This window comes from Octopus sinensis, unplaced genomic scaffold (assembly GCF_006345805.1).
Source record: "Octopus sinensis unplaced genomic scaffold, ASM634580v1 Contig12082, whole genome shotgun sequence".
In the NCBI taxonomy this organism is placed as follows: Eukaryota; Metazoa; Mollusca; class Cephalopoda; order Octopoda; family Octopodidae; genus Octopus; species Octopus sinensis.
The window spans coordinates 227,854-247,705 of record NW_021832533.1 but is presented as its reverse complement, the minus strand read 5'-3'; the positions used below and the strand labels follow the sequence as shown (position 1 = coordinate 247,705).

At 34.8% G+C, this 19,852-nt stretch overlaps 2 protein-coding genes across 2 annotated transcripts; both read left to right on the top strand.

Annotated features, from left to right (window-relative positions):
• The first annotated feature begins 10,378 nt into the window (after positions 1 to 10,378).
• LOC115229204 (trichohyalin-like) lies at positions 10,379 to 10,957 on the top strand. Its single transcript, XM_029799597.1, has one exon. The coding sequence runs from the start codon at positions 10,379 to 10,381 to the stop codon at positions 10,955 to 10,957; it is 579 nt and encodes a 192-aa protein (XP_029655457.1).
• Positions 10,958 to 12,523: 1,566 nt separating this feature from the next.
• On the top strand, positions 12,524 to 13,765 carry LOC115229203. The gene has a single exon (XM_029799596.1). It carries the CDS (start codon positions 12,524 to 12,526, stop codon positions 13,763 to 13,765), a length of 1,242 nt encoding a protein of 413 aa, XP_029655456.1.
• Positions 13,766 to 19,852: the final 6,087 nt, after the last annotated feature.

The window sequence follows — 19,852 nt, the reverse complement described above, 5'->3', positions numbered from 1 at the left end:
GCTAGGTTACAGTCGTTTTGGATCACAGAACGAAACAAAAAGTAGAACAAGTGGAACCATTCTAATATAGATAGGTCATATTTATTGTGAATAACTCATGGTTAGACATTTAATTGATATATTTTTTTTTAAACTGTTTTTTTGTTAATATATATTACTTTACACATATTTCCGAGGCGGTATGACAACAAAATTTTTTTTTTATTCGGATTGTATAAAAATATTTTACCTCTGAAGCATTTCGAGTAATGACGGATACTTCCATAAAATCCGTAATAATCATTTATAAATTGAACAAAAAAAAAAAAAAAAAAAAATTGAACAAAAATTGGCTAACTCAATATCTTTTTTTTTTTTTTTTTTTTTTTTTTAAATTTAATTTTTTTTTTTTTTTTTTTGAAAAAACAACCAATAACTACAAGTAATTAATTAAAACTTCAGTGCGGGAAGCCAGACGCGATCGAGAAGAATTAGAGCGTACTATCGCAAGGGATTCCGCTCGAAAAACCATCTCGATTCGATATCTTAATAATAAAATGGTATGGTGTGTGCTGTCTGTCTGTCTGGTTGTCTGTCTGTCTGTCTGTGGGTGCACACCAACTTCAAATTGGCAATCATACGATGTCCTCGACTTACATGATGAGGTCCTTAAAACCTTCCCCCCCAAAAAAAATTAAAAAAAATTTTCTGCGTTTTGGTCAAAATGAACAACTACGATGTCCTCGACTTACATGATGAGGTCCTTAAAACCTTCCCCCCCAAAAAAAATAAAAAAAATTTTTCTGCATTTTGGTTAAAATGAACAACTACGATGTCCTCGACTTACATGATGAGGTCCTTAAAACCTTCCCCCCCAAAAAATTAAAAAAAATTTTCTGGCATTTTGGTTAAAATGAATAACTACGATGTCCTCGACTTACATGATGAGGTCCTTAAAACCTTCCCCCCCAAAAAATTAAAAAAAATTTTTCTGCATTTTGGTTAAAATGAACAACTACGATGTCCTCGACTTACATGATGAGGTCCTTAAAACCTTCCCCCCCAAAAAAATTAAAAAAAATTTTTCTGCATTTTGGTTAAATGAACAACTACGATGTCCTCGACTTACATGATAGGTCCCTTAAAACCTCCCGCCAAAAATCAAAAAATTATTTTCTGAATTTTGATTAAATGAAAACGCGAATGTGTCCTCGACATTCATGATGAGGTCCATTAAACTTTCAGGCAAAAATCTCACGTATTAAGAATTCCTTGATGAAAACGACAGCGAGAATATAACAATGATGAACTCTCAATTATTCGCGATAAAGAAATTCAATTCATCCAATGTTTTTCTCTTTAAAATTAAATGCATATATCATTAACGCCCATGAATCAAAATAAAGCTATTATCATAGAGTGTGCAATTAACAGATTTTGAAAAACCACTTTGATAGTTGAAACCACATTAGCATCAATCATTAACACAATTTACCACAATTGACGCACGACCTTGAATAGAGTGTGCAATTAACAGATTTTGAAAAACACTTTGATAGTTGAAACCACATTAGGACAATCATTAACACAATTTACCACCCATTGACAGCGCAATCAGAAGAATTTGCGTAAAAATATTAACTATTTAGTTAAGTTTTTCGTAAAGATAGAATTTATTTTCGGTATGCCTCTTTTCCTAAACTTTTTTATTATTCAAAAATAATTTTTTCAATAGATAACCGAAGGAGGGAAGACGACCTTAAGAAAAGAAGTTTTTCGTAAAGATAGAATTTATTTTCGGTATGCCTCTTATCCTAAACTTTTTTATTATTCAAAAATAATTTTTTTAATAGATAACCGAAGGAGGAAAAACGAAGCTGAAGAAAAAACGGTCAGCTTAATAAGGTAATTAATCAAATCTTTTTTGTGTGTCGCTTTCTTGCCTGTCGCTTTTTTGTGTGTCGCTTTCTTGCCTGTCGCTTTTTTATGTGTCGCTTTCTTGCCTGTCGCTTTCTTGCCTGTCGCTTTCTTGCCTGTCGCTTTCTTGCCTGTCGCTTTCTTGCCTGTCGCTTTCTTGCCTGCCGCTTTCTTGCCTGCCGCATCTCTACCTGCCGCATCTCTGCCTGCCGCATCTCTGCCTGCCGCATTTCCGCCTGCCGCATCTCTGCCTGCCGCATTTCCGCATTTCCCCCCATCTCACCCAAATAAAAAAAGAAAAAAAAGGAAATTACAAAGAAACACGAAAAAATCAAATATAAAAAGTTAACAAATAAAAAAAAGAAAATAAAGCCCAAAAAAAAGAAAATAAAAGAAAATAAAAAAAAGAAAAAAAACTTAAAAAATTAAAAAGAAAATAAACAAAAAAAGAAAAAAAAACTTAATAAATAAAAAAAAGAAACTAAAAGACAAAAAAAGAAATAAAAATAAAAAAAAATTTAAAAATAAAAAAAAATTTAACAATAAAAAAAATAAAAAAATAAAAAAACTTTTAAAAAATAAAAAAATAAAATAAAAACACAATAAAAATCGAAAAAAAACACAATAAAAATCGAAAAATTATAAAAATAAAAATAAAAAAAAAAAAAAGAAAATAAAAAAAAAATCAAAAAAAGAAAATAAAAACACAAAACAAAAAAGAATAAAAAAAATAAAACCAATAAAAAATAAAAAATAAAACAAAAAAAAATTCAAAAATAAAAAAAAAATTTAAAAAAAAATGAAAAAGGAAAAAAAATTAAAAAATAAAAAAAGAAAATAAAAACACAATAAAAAAACAAAAAATAGAAAAAAAATCAAAAAAAAAGTTAAAAAAATCAAAAAAAATAAAATAAAACACCGCAAAAGACAAAAAAAGAAAATAAAAAACAAAAAATCGAAAATAAAAAAGGTAAAATATCAAAACAAAAAAAAATCAAAAAATACAAAAAAAGTTAAAAAATAAAAAAAGAAAAAAAAGTTAAAAAATAAAATAAAAAAAATTTAAAACATAAAAAAAGAAAATAAACCCAAAAAAATCAAAAAAAGAAAAAATAAAACAAAAAAAATTAAAAAATAAAAAAAAAGTTAAAAAAAAAATAAAATAAAAAAAATAAAACAAAAAAAAAGAAAAAATAAAAACCAAAAAAAATAAAAAAAAAAATAAAAAATAAAACAAAAAAAGTTAAAAAATAAAAAAAAGAAAATAAAAACACAAAAAAAGAAAAAAATTAAAAAAATAACACAAAAATTTAAATAAAAAAAAGAAACTAAAACACCAAAAAAGAAAAAATTAAAAAATAAAACAAAAAATTTAAATAAAAAAAAGAAACTAAAACACAAAAAAAGAAAAAAAATATAAAAAACTAGCTCGGCAGCTCGCTTCGCTCACCGCGACCTAGATCCTGCGGAGGGCCTGTTTCATCATCAAACAACTAAAGTTTATGTAGATGTATAAAACTACCTGGTTTAATGTAACCCTATTCTATCGCCTGTTGATAAACGATGTTTGTCGTCCGTCCTTCCTTGCATATATGAAAATTTTTTCTCTTCTGCCTACCCTCGAGCATCCCACATACAGCTGTCCATGTGAAAAGCACTCACTCTAAAAATAACCCAACTACCTTTAATGACTGTCCCTGGGCCTTGTTTATTGTCATTGCAAACTTTTTTTTTCATTTTTTGTGGTTTATTTTTTTTTATATTTAATTTTTTCATTTTTCCTTTGTAATTTCCTTTTTTTTCTTTTTTTATTTTTTACTGGCGGAAATGGGGCAGGGGGAGATGCGGCAGGCGGAAATGCGGCAGGCAGAGATGCGGCAGGCAAGAAAGCGACACACAAAAAAGATTTAATTAATTACCTTATTAAGCTGACCGTTTTTTCTTCAGCTTCGTTTTTCCTCCTTCGGTTATCTATTTAAAAAATTATTTTTGAATAATAAAAAAGTTTAGGAAAAGAGGCATACCGAAAATAAATTCTATCTTTACGAAAAACTCAAGTAAATAGTTAATTTTTTACGCAATTCTTCTGATTGCGCTGTCAATGGGTGGTAAATTGTGTTAATGATTGTCCTAATGTGGTTTCAACTATCAAAGTGTTTTTCAAAATCTGTTAATTGCACACTCTATTCAAGGTCGTGCGTCATTTGTGGTAAATTGTGTTAATGATTGTGCTAATGTGGTTTCAACTATCAAAGTGTTTTTCAAAATCTGTTAATTGCACACTCTATTCAAGGTCGTGCGTCAATTGGTGGTAAATTGTGTTAATGATGTGCTAATGTGGTTTCAACTATCAAAGTGGTTTTTCAAAATCTGTTAATTGCAACACTCTATTCATCTGGATTGCACATTCTGTCAAAGTCAAATATGATAATAGCTTAATTTTGATTTATGGTCGATAATGATTATGCAATTAATTTTAAAGAGAAAAACATAGGATGAATTGAATTTCTTTATCGCGAATAATTGGGAGTTCATCATTGTTAATATTCTCGCTGTCGTTTATCAGGATATTCTTAATACGTGAGATTTTTGCCTTGAAGGTTTTAATGGACCTCATCATGATGTCGAGGACATTCGCGTTGTTCATTTTAATCAAAATGCAGAAAAAAATTTTTTGATTTTTTGGGGGGAAGGTTTTAAGGACTTCATCATGTAAGTCGAGGACATTGTAGTTGTTCATTTTAACCAAAATGCAGAAAATTTTTTTTTAATTTTTTTGGGGGGTGGCGCTCCCACGGGAGGTCAGCCACCCATGTCGGAAGGATTCCTTGCTCTGACAATTCTAAATGCCCGCTCGCTTGCGAGACGGGCATCGGAGCTGAGGCTCCTGCTGGCCACAGCGAAGTCTCACATATTGATTATCAATGAGACTAAGCTGAAGGAAGCTACGAGGGTGGAATTCGAAGGCTATAAGTCTATTAATATACCATGGAAAATAAACTCAGTGGCGGGGACAGGAACCTCAGTCTACTACAGGGCGAACCTTAAGGTAAGAAACATCAGAATTGTGGAGGAGTCACTCTGTGAACTTATTGTGCTCGAGCTGCACACGACTGCTGGCTGGCTAACCGTCGGGGGAATGTACTCAAAGTCGCTAAGGCGCTATTCAAACGTTATTGGGACGTTCTTTGAGGAAAATTGCCTGTCAATCCTAGCAGGAGATCTTAATGCCAAAAATGTGAGTTATGGATGTGAAACTACGAATATGGATGGAACTGTCCTTGAGGACTTGGCCAGTAGCTTGGGTTTTTCGGTCTTTACATCGGAAGAACTGAATCATTATGCAGACAGAGGCAGGGCTGATCGCTTGGGTCTCTTTCTATGCTCGGCATCAATTAGTCCTTTATGTTACATACCGAGGTTGGAAGCGGACATTGGCTCTGACCACGTGCCGCAAACGATGTTGATAAAGATGACTATGAATGTTACGGAGGACTTGTTCATTGGTTACAACCTCGTGAACATGAACTGGAGTTTATTCGAATCATATATGCGGGATTCTCTTCGAAATGTCGTGTCCCAGCCTCTGAGAAGCAGAGATGATATTGACAATCTCGATGATCACCTTAGATCGTCAATCATAAAATTCCTGGATGTTTATGCATTAAAAAATGTATGGAAACCCAAAGGAACGCAAAAGCGGATGAATTCGAAACTTGTCACTCTGATCAGAACGAAAGGTACCCTGGAAAATCGCAGGAGAAGATGTCGGGTTGAGTCAATCAAATGCCGCCTGAAATTGGAGATCGACAAGATAAAATCTACTATTGCAAAAATGGCCAAGACTGAGGTCGAAAGTAAATGGAGGTCTGAATGCAGAAAACTGGATAAGCGAAACCCTAATTTCTGGAAAGCATATCAACGCCTTACCAGAAATGATGCCAAAGGATTTGAAATTTCACTAAAAGAACCAGACGGGAAATATATCTCCTCTGATCGTATCCCGGAAGTACTCAGGAACCAACTGAGTAAGGTTCAAGAGGTCGAATCTACCGTTCCACGAGGGACTTATGACCGAATTGTGAAGAAGCTTGGCTCTTCGCAATTATCGGAGGGACCATTATGTGGGGCGATAACACAGGAAGAGGTTGAAAGGGCAATTGCTGGGTTGAAGAACAAGGCGCCTGGCTTCGACTACATCCCTCCGAAGTTGTTAAAGAAGGCCCCTGAAATCTTGATACGAGCATTGACTATGTTGTTTCACGCCAGCTGGACGTTCGGACACCTTCCATCGGCGTGGAAGCATACGATTGTTCGAATGATTCCAAAATCTGGTAAATCGACACTGCTGGCACAGAACTACCGGCCAATTAGCCTCATTTGTGCTTTCTCTAAGACAATGGAAAAGATTGTCTTTAACAGACTCTCTGGTCATATAGAATCACAAAATTTGCTTTTACCTGAACAATGGGGATTTCGTGGAGGAAGATCCACAGGGGACTGCCTCAGGGAGTTAGAGCACCAATTATCCCGTGCTGACAGAAATGAAGCATGGCTAACTGTGGTGTGTCTGGATCTGGCCAAAGCCTTCGATAGCGTGTGGCACCTGGGCCTACTCTCCAGAATCCATGACATCGGAGCCGGGATAAAGACCTATCGATGGCTGGAGAGCTTCTTGTCAGGAAGACAATCATTTGTCCGCTGTGGAAACCGCCTATCGGGGTGTGTGGAACTTAGAAGGGAGTCCCGCAGGGATCTATCTTGAGTCCACTTCTGTTCAACCTCTTCTTGGCGGACATTCCTCTGCCGTCGACACGTACTGGCAAGCTCGTTATCTATGCTGACGATATCCTGGTCATGGATACCTCGAAAAGGATATCGCAGTCTTGGAGACGACTGAAATCATACATTGCAACGCTAAAGATGTGGACTATAGAGAAGGGTTTGACCCTAGCACCGGAGAAGAGCACCATTTCATGGTTGCGGAGAGGGAGTCGCTATGCGGAGTCTTGTGCATATGCGATGAGTAGCTATGTGATGGATCTCTCGAAAAGAAAAAATCTTTCTTACCTGGGAGCAACCATTAACTGTCGTGGCTCGTACGTAGAGCATATAGCAAATCAGAGAAAGAGGAGTGTGAGGATCCTCAAAAGCTTAACCAGGTTCCATCTGGATCCGGAAACGTACATCTACGTATACAAAACGTGTGTGCAGCCAGTCCTCACATATGGCTACGAGGGCTGGTACGGTACGGAGGAGAGTGACTACCTGATCGAACAGTTGGAAAAGACAAGACGTTTCGCTATGAAATTGGCTTACGGAGTACAACTTGACGGAAGGCTAAAAGACTCACAAGAATCCTCTGTGCCCACGATCCGGATGGTCTTGGAGAATTGTCGTCAAACATGACTAGTATTGGGGATACGCATGGAAAGAGACACTTCGGTGCCTTGTTTTTATCTCCCCGCCGATGTTTTTCTTCCTTGTTTTTCTTTTTCTTTTCGCTCAATAAACACTATTCTATTCTATTCTATTTTTGGGGGGAAGGTTTTAAGGACTTCATCATGTAAGTCGAGGACATTGTAGTTGTTCATTTTAACCAAAATGCAGAAAATTTTTTTAAATTTTTTTTGGGGGGGAAGGTTTTAAGGACTTCATCATGTAAGTCGAGGACATTGTAGTTGTTCATTTTAACCAAAATGCAGAAAATTTTTTTTTAATTTTTTTTGGGGGGAAGGTTTTAAGGACTTCATCATGTAAGTCGAGGACATTGTAGTTGTTCATTTTAACCAAAATGCAGAAAATTTTTTTTTAATTTTTTTTGGGGGAAGGTTTTAAGGACTTCATCATGTAAGTCGAGGACATTGTAGTTGTTCATTTTAACCAAAATGCAGAAAATTTTTTTTTAATTTTTTTTGGGGGGAAGGTTTTAAGGACTTCATCATGTAAGTCGAGGACATTGTAGTTGTTCATTTTAACCAAAATGCAGAAAATTTTTTTTTAATTTTTTTGGGGGGAAGGTTTTAAGGACTTCATCATGTAAGTCGAGGACATTGTAGTTGTTCATTTTAACCAAAATGCAGAAAATTTTTTTTAATTTTTTTGGGGGGGAAGGTTTTAAGGACTTCATCATGTAAGTCGAGGACATTGTAGTTGTTCATTTTAACCAAAATGCAGAAAATTTTTTTTTAATTTTTTTTGGGGGGAAGGTTTTAAGGACTTCATCATGTAAGTCGAGGACATTGTAGTTGTTCATTTTAACCAAAATGCAGAAAATTTTTTTTTAATTTTTTTGGGGGGAAGGTTTTAAGGACTTCATCATGTAAGTCGAGGACATTGTAGTTGTTCATTTTAACCAAAATGCAGAAAATTTTTTTTTAATTTTTTTTGGGGGGAAGGTTTTAAGGACTTCATCATGTAAGTCGAGGACATTGTAGTTGTTCATTTTAACCAAAATGCAGAAAATTTTTTTTTAATTTTTTTTGGGGGGGAAGGTTTTAGGACTTCATCATGTAAGTTGAGGACATTGTAGTTGTTCATTTTAACCAAAATGCAGAAAATTTTTTTTTAATTTTTTTTGGGGGGAAGGTTTTAAGGACTTCATCATGTAAGTCGAGAACATTGTAGTTGTTCATTTTAACCAAAATGCAGAAAATTTTTTTTTAATTTTTTTGGGGGGGAAGGTTTTAAGGACTTCATCATGTAAGTCGAGGACATTGTAGTTGTTCATTTTAACCAAAATGCAGAAAATTTTTTTTTAATTTTTTTGGGGGGAAGGTTTTAAGGACTTCATCATGGAAGTCGAGGACATTGTAGTTGTTCATTTTAACCAAAATGCAGAAAATTTTTTTTTAATTTTTTTGGGGGGAAGGTTTTAAGGACCTCATCATGTAAGTCGAGGACATCGTATTGCCAATTTGAAGTTGGTGTGCACACACAGACAGACAGACAGACACACAGACAGACACACAGACAGACACACACCATACCATTTTATTATTAGATAAATAAAAACACACAATAAAAACCAAAAATAAAAAAATAAAAACACAAAAAAAAATTCATAAAATAAAAAAAAAATTTTTTAAAATAAAAAAAGAAAATAACAAAAAAACTTTAAAAATTTGTCTGCCGCCGTGTGTGCACACTTCAACAAACCGTGCGCGGAACGCGGAAGCAACCGTACTGCTGGGCTCTAACCCCTGCCCCGTCGAGCACGCAGATCGAGCTGGATCTCTTAATTGATTCTTATTTTCACTTAAAAATTATTTACTTTGAATTAAAATTAGATTAATTCTTATTTTCACTTATCTTTAACAACCTGTCAATTTTTTAACAGCCTATTAAGATAATGCTTAAGAGCCCTTTACAGTTTCCGGAAATTTAGCTTAGTGACCTTGATTAGACAAATTACTTCAGATAGCAATTAAGATAAGGCTTAAGAGCCCTTTACAGTTTACGGAAATTAGGCTTAGTGACCTTGATTAGACAACCACTTCAGATAGCAATTAAGATAAGACAAGGCTTAAGAGCGTTAAATGTTCAATATGTATTACTGCGTGGCGTAAAAAATAAGATTAGTATGGTGGGTAGTCAGAATATGGAGAGTTTCACACCGAAGATATCGTGGATGCCAAAACAAACGAACAAACTGAGCTTGGGGGGAGTGTAAGTAATGTAGGTGCGGGCATAGGTAATATAGGTGTAGGAAATGCAGGAAATGTGGGCGCAGGGAGTGTAGGTAGTGTAGGTGCATGCGTAGGTAATCTAGGTGCAGGAAATGTAGGTAGTGTAGGCTATGTATTGTCAGAGAAAATAAGATTACTCATCAGTTGTCAGAAGATCATCAATCGATCCGTTTCGATGAAAATAACTTCAGTAAAGAGGTATTAATATTAGATTTATTTTTAGTGTATGGAAACGGATTACCTATTGAGAAACAAAGAATATTTGGAAAATACACAGGTTTTAAATAATTTATGTAGCACGAAACGTAAAAAAGTTAGTGTAGGAAATAATAATTTTAAACGATATAGTTTCGATGATATGAGTGTTAGTCTAGATAATAAATTTAACATTAAAGTAAATAGTTCAAATGAGACGTTTTCGATCTCAAATTTTAGACGAGAAAAGAATAGATTGCGCATGGCTATGAAAAGGGCAGCCGAGTCACAAGATCAAAAGGAACATCGACAAGAATGCAACAGATTAAGAGCAACTATATAGAAGGAGGCAGAGACCGATGATATGAGGAATTTCAGAAAAGAACAAGATATAATGGGGAAGGCTATTACTAGGGAACAAGAGTCACAAGAACAGAGGGAACATAGACAAGAACAAGATAGAATGGGGAAGGCTATTAGTAGGGAACAAGAGTCACAAGAACAGAGGGAACATAGGCAGAACAAGATAGAAGGGGAAGGCTATTAGTAGGGAACAAGAGTCACAAGAACAGAGGGAACATAGGCAGGAACAAGATAGAATGGGGAAGGCTATTAGTAGGGAACAAGAGTCACAAGAACAGAGGGAACATAGACAAGAACAAGATAGAATGGCAACGGCTATTAGTAGGGAACAAGAGACAGAAGAACAAAGGGAACATAGGCAAGAGCAAATAGAATGGGAACTGCTATTAGTAGGAAAAGAGACTCAAGAACAGAGGGAACATAGGCAAGAACAAGATAGAATGGCAACGGCTATTAGTAGGGAACAAGAGACTCAAGAACAGAGGGAACATAGGCAAGAACAAGATAGAATGGCAACGGCTATTAGTAGGGAACAAGAGTCACAACAACAAGGGAACATAGACAAAAACAAGATAGAATGGCAACGGCTATTAGTAGGGAACAAGAGACAAAAGAACAAAGGGAACATAGGCAAGAGCAAGATAGAATGGGAACTGCTATTAGTAGGGAACAAGAGACTCAAGAACAGAGGGAACATAGGCAAGAACAAGATAGAATGGCAACGGCTATTAGTAGGGAACAAGAGTCACAACAACAAAGGGAATGCCGACGAGATCGGAACACAAGAAGAAATTCAGTTAGGAGGAACCAACTAACTCAGGATGAACATCAGACAGAAAATCGACTACGAGTTTCACGCAGGAATAGTAGGGTATCAAATTCTATTGGTTAGAAAACACTGGATTTAATTATAATAGGGGCATTGAGTATAGAAATTTAGGTAATGTAGGTGCTTTAACGGAGATATGTACTTTTTGTTTAGCTATGAAATTTAAGGGGAAACTATCGGAATGTGCTGCAGTCGCGGAAAGGTACGTTTACCAGTTTTAGACCCGCCTCCTGAGCCTCTTTTAACACTGTTGAGGAATGATACACCATCATCTAGGCACTTCGTTGATAATTTCGCAGGTACAATAATGTTTTTCAGATGACATCTTTTGGTACAAGTGGAAATTTCAATCCGACGGGCTATATGCCCACATTTAAGGTACTTGGGCAAGTGTATCACAGGATGGGTTCACTCCTTCCAAGTGAAGGCGAGGATTTTAACTTTTTACAAATTACTTTATAGATAATCACGAAGAACAATCTAACCGAAGATGTCTAGCAGATTCAAGACTACGAGGCAACATTATTAGTTCGTTGCAAAATATGTTGCAAATGTGCAACACGTATATTTCATCTTTTAGATCTGTTCTGAGATCCACAGCAGATGAAGATTGTAAGGTAATTATACATGCAGATAGGACACCTGCAAATGAACATAACCGTCGATACAACGCACCAACGTCAAACCAGGTTGGAATTCTAATAGTAGGTCAACACTATGACTCGAGAGACATAATAATAAACAAGAGATCCACTGGATTAATGAGAATTTCAGAGACACATCGGTCATATGATGCACTTCAGTACCCATTATTATTTCCGAGAGGAGAGGATGGGTACAATTTTAAGGTAATGCATTTTAATCCGTCGACTGGTTTAACTACTACTAAAAAACCAGTTGTATGGAATTTTATTCTTATAGGTTGATGAAAGAGAGCAGGAATTCAACATTCTACATCGTACAGGCCAGTTATTTAATCAGTTTATTGTAGATATGTATGCGAAAATAGAGGCAGAGAGACTTCTCTACATTCGGTTGAATCAGCGGAAACTGAGAGCAGAAGAGTATATACATCTAAGAGATGCCATAATGAATGACGGTAATGTGTCTAATGTAGGTCAAATGGTTATTTTGCCTTCGTCATTCACGGGAGGACCAAGATATATGCATGAGCGAACTCAAGATGCTATGACATACGTTAGAAATTACGGAACTCCGGATCTGTTTATCACTTTTACGTGTAATCCGAAATGGCCAGAAATTAGTGATAACATATTTGTAGGACAAAAGGTCGAGTATAGACAAGACATCATAGCACGTGTTTTTAAACAAAAAGTCGATAAGATGATTGATCTTCTATGCAAGGGACAGATTTTTGGGAAGACAAGATGCCACATGTATACAGTAGAGTGGCAAAAAGAGGTTACCACATATACATATATTAGTATGGTTAGTAACTAAAATTAGGCCTACAGAGATAGACGATTGCATACGGGCAGAATTGCCAAATCCAAATGAAGATAGAGAATTATACGAGATCATCAAAAGAAATATGATACATGGTCCGTGTGGCATATATAACAGATCATCACCGTGTATGCAAGATGGTAAGTGTTCTAAAGGGTACCCAAAAAACTTAATAATTAACACGCAAACAGGTGAAAATGGATTTCCATTTTACCAGAGAAGGGGAGCAGCTGAAGGAGGATATACTGCAACCCTCCACGAAGGAAAAGAAAATGAAATAACAGTTGATAACAGATGGATAGTGCCTTATAATCCACTATTAAGTAAGATTTTTGATGCACATATCAATGTGGAATTTTGTAATTCAATTAGATCAATTAAATATGTATGTAAGTACATTAATAAAGGGTCAGATCAGGCAATCTTTTCAATAGAGCAACGTGATGAGCCAACTTTTTATCAACATGGACGCTATATCTGCAGTAATGAAGGAGCATGGAGAATTTTTGGATATCCGATTCATGAAAGATATCCATTGGTTATGCATTTAGGGGTTCACCTGGAAAATGGGCAAAGAATTTATTTCACAGAGCAGAATGCACGCAATCAAGTTACAAATGCAAGAAATTCAACTCTGATGGCATTCTTCGAATTATGTCGTACAGATCAATTTGCAAAGACTATATATTATGTTGATGTTCCTAGATATTATACATGGGATGTCGCGGGGAAGAGATTTAAGAGAAGGATAAGAGGAAATCCAGTAAATGGACATTCAGGAATTGTAAGTGCAGATGCATTGGGTAGAGTATATACAGTGCATCCAAATAATTTTGAATGTTATTGTGTTAGGTTACTTTTGCACACCGTACGAGGGCCAGAATCTTTCACTGATCTACGGACTGTAGATGGAGTACTCTGCGAAACATACAGAGAAGCCTGTTTTAAATTAGGTCTTTTAGAGGATGATAATCACTGGAATCAGACTTTAACAGAAGCTGAACTTGCAGATTCCCCATCGCGACTAAGGTATTTATTTACTTTGATGCTAGCCCATTGTGGGTTAGCAAATCCACAACAACTGTGGGAAGGTCACCGAGAAAGCATGTGTGAAGATATATTAAGAGAGAAGAATAGATTGAGTTTCGATGCAGAGATTTTCAACATTGGATTAATCATGATAGATAGATTGCTAATATCTATCGTTGGTAAGAGTATAGGTGAATTTGGTTTTATAATCAGCGATATTCATAATATTAATTCATTTGATGAGCATTATAATTTAGAAGAACTTCGAACAATAGTGGAAGAAAGAGACAAAGCTTAACCACTGGCCAGTTGGAGGTATACAGAGAAATTAATCGAGTCATCCAAGAAGAAAACGGTTCTATCATTTTTATTGATGCACCGGGTGGAACAGGTAAGACCTATCTTCTAAATCTATTATTAGCTAAGGTCAGAAGCGAAAATAAACTAGCTTTAGCAGTTGCATCTTCTGGAATTGCTGCAACTCTTTTAGATGGCGGTCGAACCGCACATTCGACATTCAACATTCCGTTGAATCTCTCATATACTACTGAACCGGTTTGTAATGTAAAAAAAATTCAACTACGGGTAATAGAATTATGCATTCTAGGTTAATTGTTTGGGATGAATGTACGATGGCTCATAAAGGCGCATTCGAAGCAGTTGATCGAACATATAGAGATATCAAGAATTGTAGCGACCATTTATTTGGGGGAGCAATAGTTGTATTGGCAGGTGATTTTAGACAGACGCTGCCAATTATTCAAAGAGGGACGCCTGCGGATGAATTGAATGCCTGCCTCAAATCGTCATATTTGTGGACACACGTGAAAAAGGTAAGCTTAGATGTAAATGTACGTGCACATTTACAAGGCGTTAATAGCATATTCCCACAAATCCTTCTAGATATTGGAAATGGGGCAATCACTTCAGAAATGCAAGACCAGAAAATTAGGCTACCGGAAGAATTATGTATTTTCGTAGAAACAGCAGAAGAATTATTGAATGCCGTCTATTCCGAACTATCTGAACACTACGTGAATTTCGACTGGCTGCGTGAACGAGCTATATTAGCTCCACTTAATGATGAGGTACTTAATATAAATTTAGATTTATTAATGAAAATCCCTGGCAGAGAAAGAATATATAAATCGGTCGACGTTATTATGGACCATGAAAGGGCCTGCGAATATCCTGTAGAATTTTTAAATTCCTTAGATCCATCTGGAATGCCGAATCATCTATTGAAATTAAAAATAGGTGTACCGGTTGTGTTACTCCGCAATCTTGCGCCACCTAAATTATGCAATGGTACAAGGTTGGTTATCAAGAATTTGATGGCTAACGTAATAGAAGCGACAATATTAACAGGTAATTACAGAGGTGAGGATGTTTATATCCCACGAATACCTCTGATTTCGGAAGAATTACCTTTTAGATTTAAGAGACTACAATTTCCGCTGAAGATAAGTTTTGCTATGACAATAAACAAGGCCCAGGGACAGTCTTTAAAGGTAGTAGGCTTATTTTTAGAGAACGAGTGCTTTTCACATGGCCAGCTGTATGTGGGGTGCTCAAGGGTAGGTAGAAGAGAAAATTTATTTATATTTGCCAAGGATGGACGGACTGCAAACATCGTTTATCCACAGGCCTTAGAATAAGGTTATATCAAAGCAGGTCGCATTTATATATCTACATAAATTTATAGTTATTTAAGGAAACTGCGAGCGTAGCGAGCAGGGCCTCCGCAGGAGCTAGCTCGCAGTGAGCGAAGCGAACTGCTGAGCTAGTTATTCATAAGATATCTGTAAATAAGAAAATTTGTGAGGTTATGCAATAATAATTCGGTGAAAAGTACATTGCACTAATACATCTTCCAGCCTATAACTTTTTTCAATAATTACTCATTCGTGTTTCCGATCAAACTTAACTATTTATTGTAGTATCTACGAGAACCTCCAACAAATCATTAGATACTGCATTTTTCACTAATCATCAGTCGTTCATTGACAGAAAATATATCAATATTGTCAATTGATCACAGAAAAGGAGCTTATATTTGTCGTAAACTAGAATTTTTAGTTTCGTGCTGGACGTCGTATGCAATAAAGCGTGATCTAGACTGGCTATTTCCGTTCCTTACAGCGCAGTCTATCATCATCGAGTCATAGTCTGGCTATTTCAGAGTCCACGACAGAAAGTGTCAGTTGGAGGACTACAAGGAGGCACTGAGTCGCCTTTTTTCTTTTTAGTGTGCAATAAAGTCGATTATCTGTCGCTATCTCTGCCAAATTGGCATTGCTGACTAAATTAAGCTCTAAACTCTTTGCTTAATGTAGTGAAATACGTTTACACCAGTAAAACATGGCTTGCGAAAAGGCACAAATAAAGGTCACTAATCTACCTTACATTGTGAGATAGTGGTCACCTAACCAAAGAAGAACTGCGATTTGTTGCGCTTAACCAAGGGAATTAATTGACCCTACTTCTGTTGTACTCAATTGGGGGGAACATATTGTCCACACACTCCCTCAAACACATCAATCTGTCATATTACTCAACATGACAACCCCAGGAAACCAAGTCTACTGAGTGTCGGCAAAGTCAAAGAGTGGACCTGTAAAATAAACCATGGTCATTTAGTATGTTCCACAGCGTTTAATGTTCTCGGATGAATTGGGTCTTTCTCTTTGGAAACTCTTAGTCACAAGAAGAAACCCACAATCAGGGTAACCTATCTTTGCTAGCCAGTTAATGACCACCTAACAAGAGTGTGATCTATGCCTTTAACTATACCATTTACAACTCTATTTTGCATGTACGAAATTTAATTTGCGGTCAGTAAACTCATTTCTGCAAGTAAGAAATGATTTTTGCGGTTAAGAAAGTCAATTTTGCAATCAAGAAAATTAATTTGCGGTCATGAAAATCGGTTTTGCAAGTGGGAAATTTAATTTGCGGGTAGGAAAATCAATTTTGCTAGTAGGAATATTAATTTAGCAAGTAGGAAATTTAATTTTGCAAATTCATTTTGTATAACCTTGACGCAACATTAATGCGTTTAAACAATATACACCCCATGTAATAAAAACCGGATTTTCGAATGCTTAATTTTTTTGATATTCTGTTTTTAATTTTAGACTTTTATTTAATTTATAATGATAATCTTCGTAACTTTCTTTTTATAATTTTTCAATAATCTTTTTGTACAGCTAAACTGACTATATTAAATTTTTTCTGTGTAAAAAAAAACCGGATTAGACAAAAAGTCAAATGATTAATTATTAATGTGTCCTCCATGTGCCTTATAAAGCTCAATGCTTCTTCTTGCCATGTTTTCAGTTAATTTTCTCACTAATTCCATTGGTATTTCGTCCCAAATTTTTATAATATTTTTGCATAAATCCTTTTTACTACTATCAGCATTTTTTTACTCAATTCTTCCTTTATGTAGCTCCACACATGTTCAATTGGGTTCAAATCTGGTGATTGCGGTGCCCAATTTAATAATTCAATTTTTTTCTCATCCAAAAATTGTTTTGTTCTCTGGAATTATGACAGGGGGCGAAATCTTGTTGGAAAATAAAACGATTTAGCCCATTTTATCTGCGATTTCCACAAATTATTTATTAAAATGTTGATATATACAGCAGAATTTATTTTTTCATTACTATAACCATTCCCTCCCCTTTCCTATAGAATACAACCCCATACCATAATTCTTCCACCACCAAACTTCAAAGTTGGCGTTAAATGGGCATAATTTAAGGCTTTATTTTTTTTCTAAAGCAAAATGTTCTTTTTTTAGATGAAAAAATTTCAAAGGAAGCCTCGTCACTCTATATAACAGTTCTCCACGTTTCATTGCTTATTGCAGAAAGATTATTGAAAGCTCGTATTGTTTTTCACTATTTTTTTTGATAAAAAAGGTTTTCTTTTACACACACATGCTTTGTAATGATTTTCATGTAGATAATTGCTTATTGTTTTTTGCAGACAACTTTTCCTGTAAAATCAAAGACTTCTTCTTTCAGGTTGGCCAGTGTTTTTTTTGGATTTTCTTTCACAATGTTGACAAGTTTACAAATATCTGAGTTAGAGAGCTTTTTGGGTCTTCCAGAATCAGGTATACGATCAACAGTCCCTTTTTTATTTAACTTATTCAGAAAATCATTGAGAATCGAAGTTGGAATATTCAGCTCCTCAACAATCTTCTTTTGTGTCCAATTTAATTGAATGAGAGCTAGAATCTTTCCTTTAGTGATTTTATCAAGCATTTTTTTCAAATACCTAAAAATTGGCTTAGCAACAGACTAATCAAAAAAATCCGGTTTTTTAATACACGCTAAGATTTTATCAAGATCAATTATTCAAATATACATTATAATTTTAAAAATAGTAAAAAGATACAACAAACGATTGCTGAAAAGTAATTTAAAAATTGATATACATTTAAAAAAATACTAGTAAAAACATGCAAACTTGAAAATCCGGTTTTTTATTACATGGAGTGTATATCAAGTATTTTTACGTTTAAAATTAAATTAAAAATGGCACAAAATCGAGAAGCCTCCGAAAATTCACAAGAAAATGGTACAGAAGACATTTGCATAAACAGACAAGGAAGAGGACATTACGGAAAATATTCAATGGAAAAGCGGAAATTGATCATAGACACACACATAGAGATGGAGATTGGCGCTCTTTATGCAGGTCTTTGGGAGTGAAAGAAAGAGGTCTTTGGCTTGATGGACAATTAATTTCATTGAAATCAATTCAGCCAATCACAATTAACACGAATACAGAGGAAAATAAAATAAAAAGAATGGAGTATTTAACACGTCTTTTGAATGCGAGATCTAAAGGAAGAACTATAATTTGGATAGATGAGTCAAATTTTAATTTATTTTGTCGTTGTAAAGAAGGACGTTCAAAAATTGGATGTCGGTCTATTGTTCTTGCACCTAGTAGCAGAGGATCAAATTTACATTGTATAGCTGTAATGTCATCGTCACAAATATATAATTTTAAGTGCAGAAGAGGCTCATATACAGGGGAGTCCTGTAAAACATGGTTTAAGCAACTTATTAATGAATGTGATGAATCAGGAGCTACACATCCAACATTCGTAATTGATAATGCTCCTATTCACAGTCAACTTGAGTCTGTAATAAATTCAGGAGAAAAAAGTGAATTATTAAGACTAGCGCCATATTCTTATTTAATCAACCAAATAGAACTTGCTTGGAGTTCATTCAAAGCTGAAGTAAAGAAAAGAATTCGTGAAATATGGATATAATTATAAATTATAAAAAAACTGCAGAGGGACTGTCAATAACCGAATTCAGAATGAGAATCTTGGAAAGGATTACAATTGAGGCAAAAGAAGTATTAACTCCACAAAAGTTAATGGAATTCTTGAATCATGTGGAGAGATATTATCCCTCAGTTATTCGATGTGAAGATTTAACTGACAAATCTTTTTTGTAATAAAAATTTCTTGCAAAATAGAATTTCTCACTTGCAAAATTGGTTTTCATGACCGCAAATTTAATTTCTTGATTCATTTACTATTTGCAAAAATGATTTTCCTAACCGCAAACCGGATTTCTTACATGCAAAATTGACATTCTTGACTGAAAATTTAATTTCCAGATTGCAAAAATGATGTTCTAGGCTGCAAAATTGACTTGTAAATGGTATAGTTGGTCCAATTAGCGTGTTTTTATATATACAGTGAATACCCCAAAATTCGCCATTCTTAGATTCGCCAATTCTTAGATTCGCCTTTTTTAAAAAAAAATTCTAGTTTCAATGGAAATTCGCCAATTCTAAAATTCGCCACAATTTTTTAAAATTTTTAGATAAAAAATAAAAAAATATGGATAAATAATACATTTTTAAAAAGTTCTTGTTCAAGTTAAAAAAGGCATGAATTCCGTCTGAGAAAATTGCACGGGCAGATGAAAACGGATAAAAAAAGTTAACATCGAAGGATTTTTAAATGAATTTCAAAATTTATCCAAGTCCTATACTCTCGATGAAATTTATAACCTTGATGAAACAGGGATTTTCTACAAACTAATTCCACCTAAAAGTATTTGCAAGACTCAGTTTGGACGATATAAAGATTTTAAGGATCGGGTATCTGTAATGTTGTGTGCAAATAATAACAAACTAAAGCCTGTTTTAATTAGAAACTCAAAGATGCCAAGATGTTTCAAAAATTACGACTATCAATGCTCTGTTTCATATTACAGTTCAAAAAGGGCTTGGATGACGGGCCAATTTTTAGTAAATGGCTGATTAATTTTGACAACTTTTTGACGAAGGAAAAAAGTCAATTTTGATTTTGATCGGTAATTGTACTTCTCATTGTATATCTTGT

Bases quoted from the DNA above. Each gene is read 5' to 3' on its own strand.
- LOC115229204 (XM_029799597.1), top strand. From the start codon at position 10,379: ATGGGGAAGGCTATTAGTAGGGAACAAGAGTCACAAGAACAGAGGGAA.
- LOC115229203 (XM_029799596.1), top strand. From the start codon at position 12,524: ATGATACATGGTCCGTGTGGCATATATAACAGATCATCACCGTGTATG.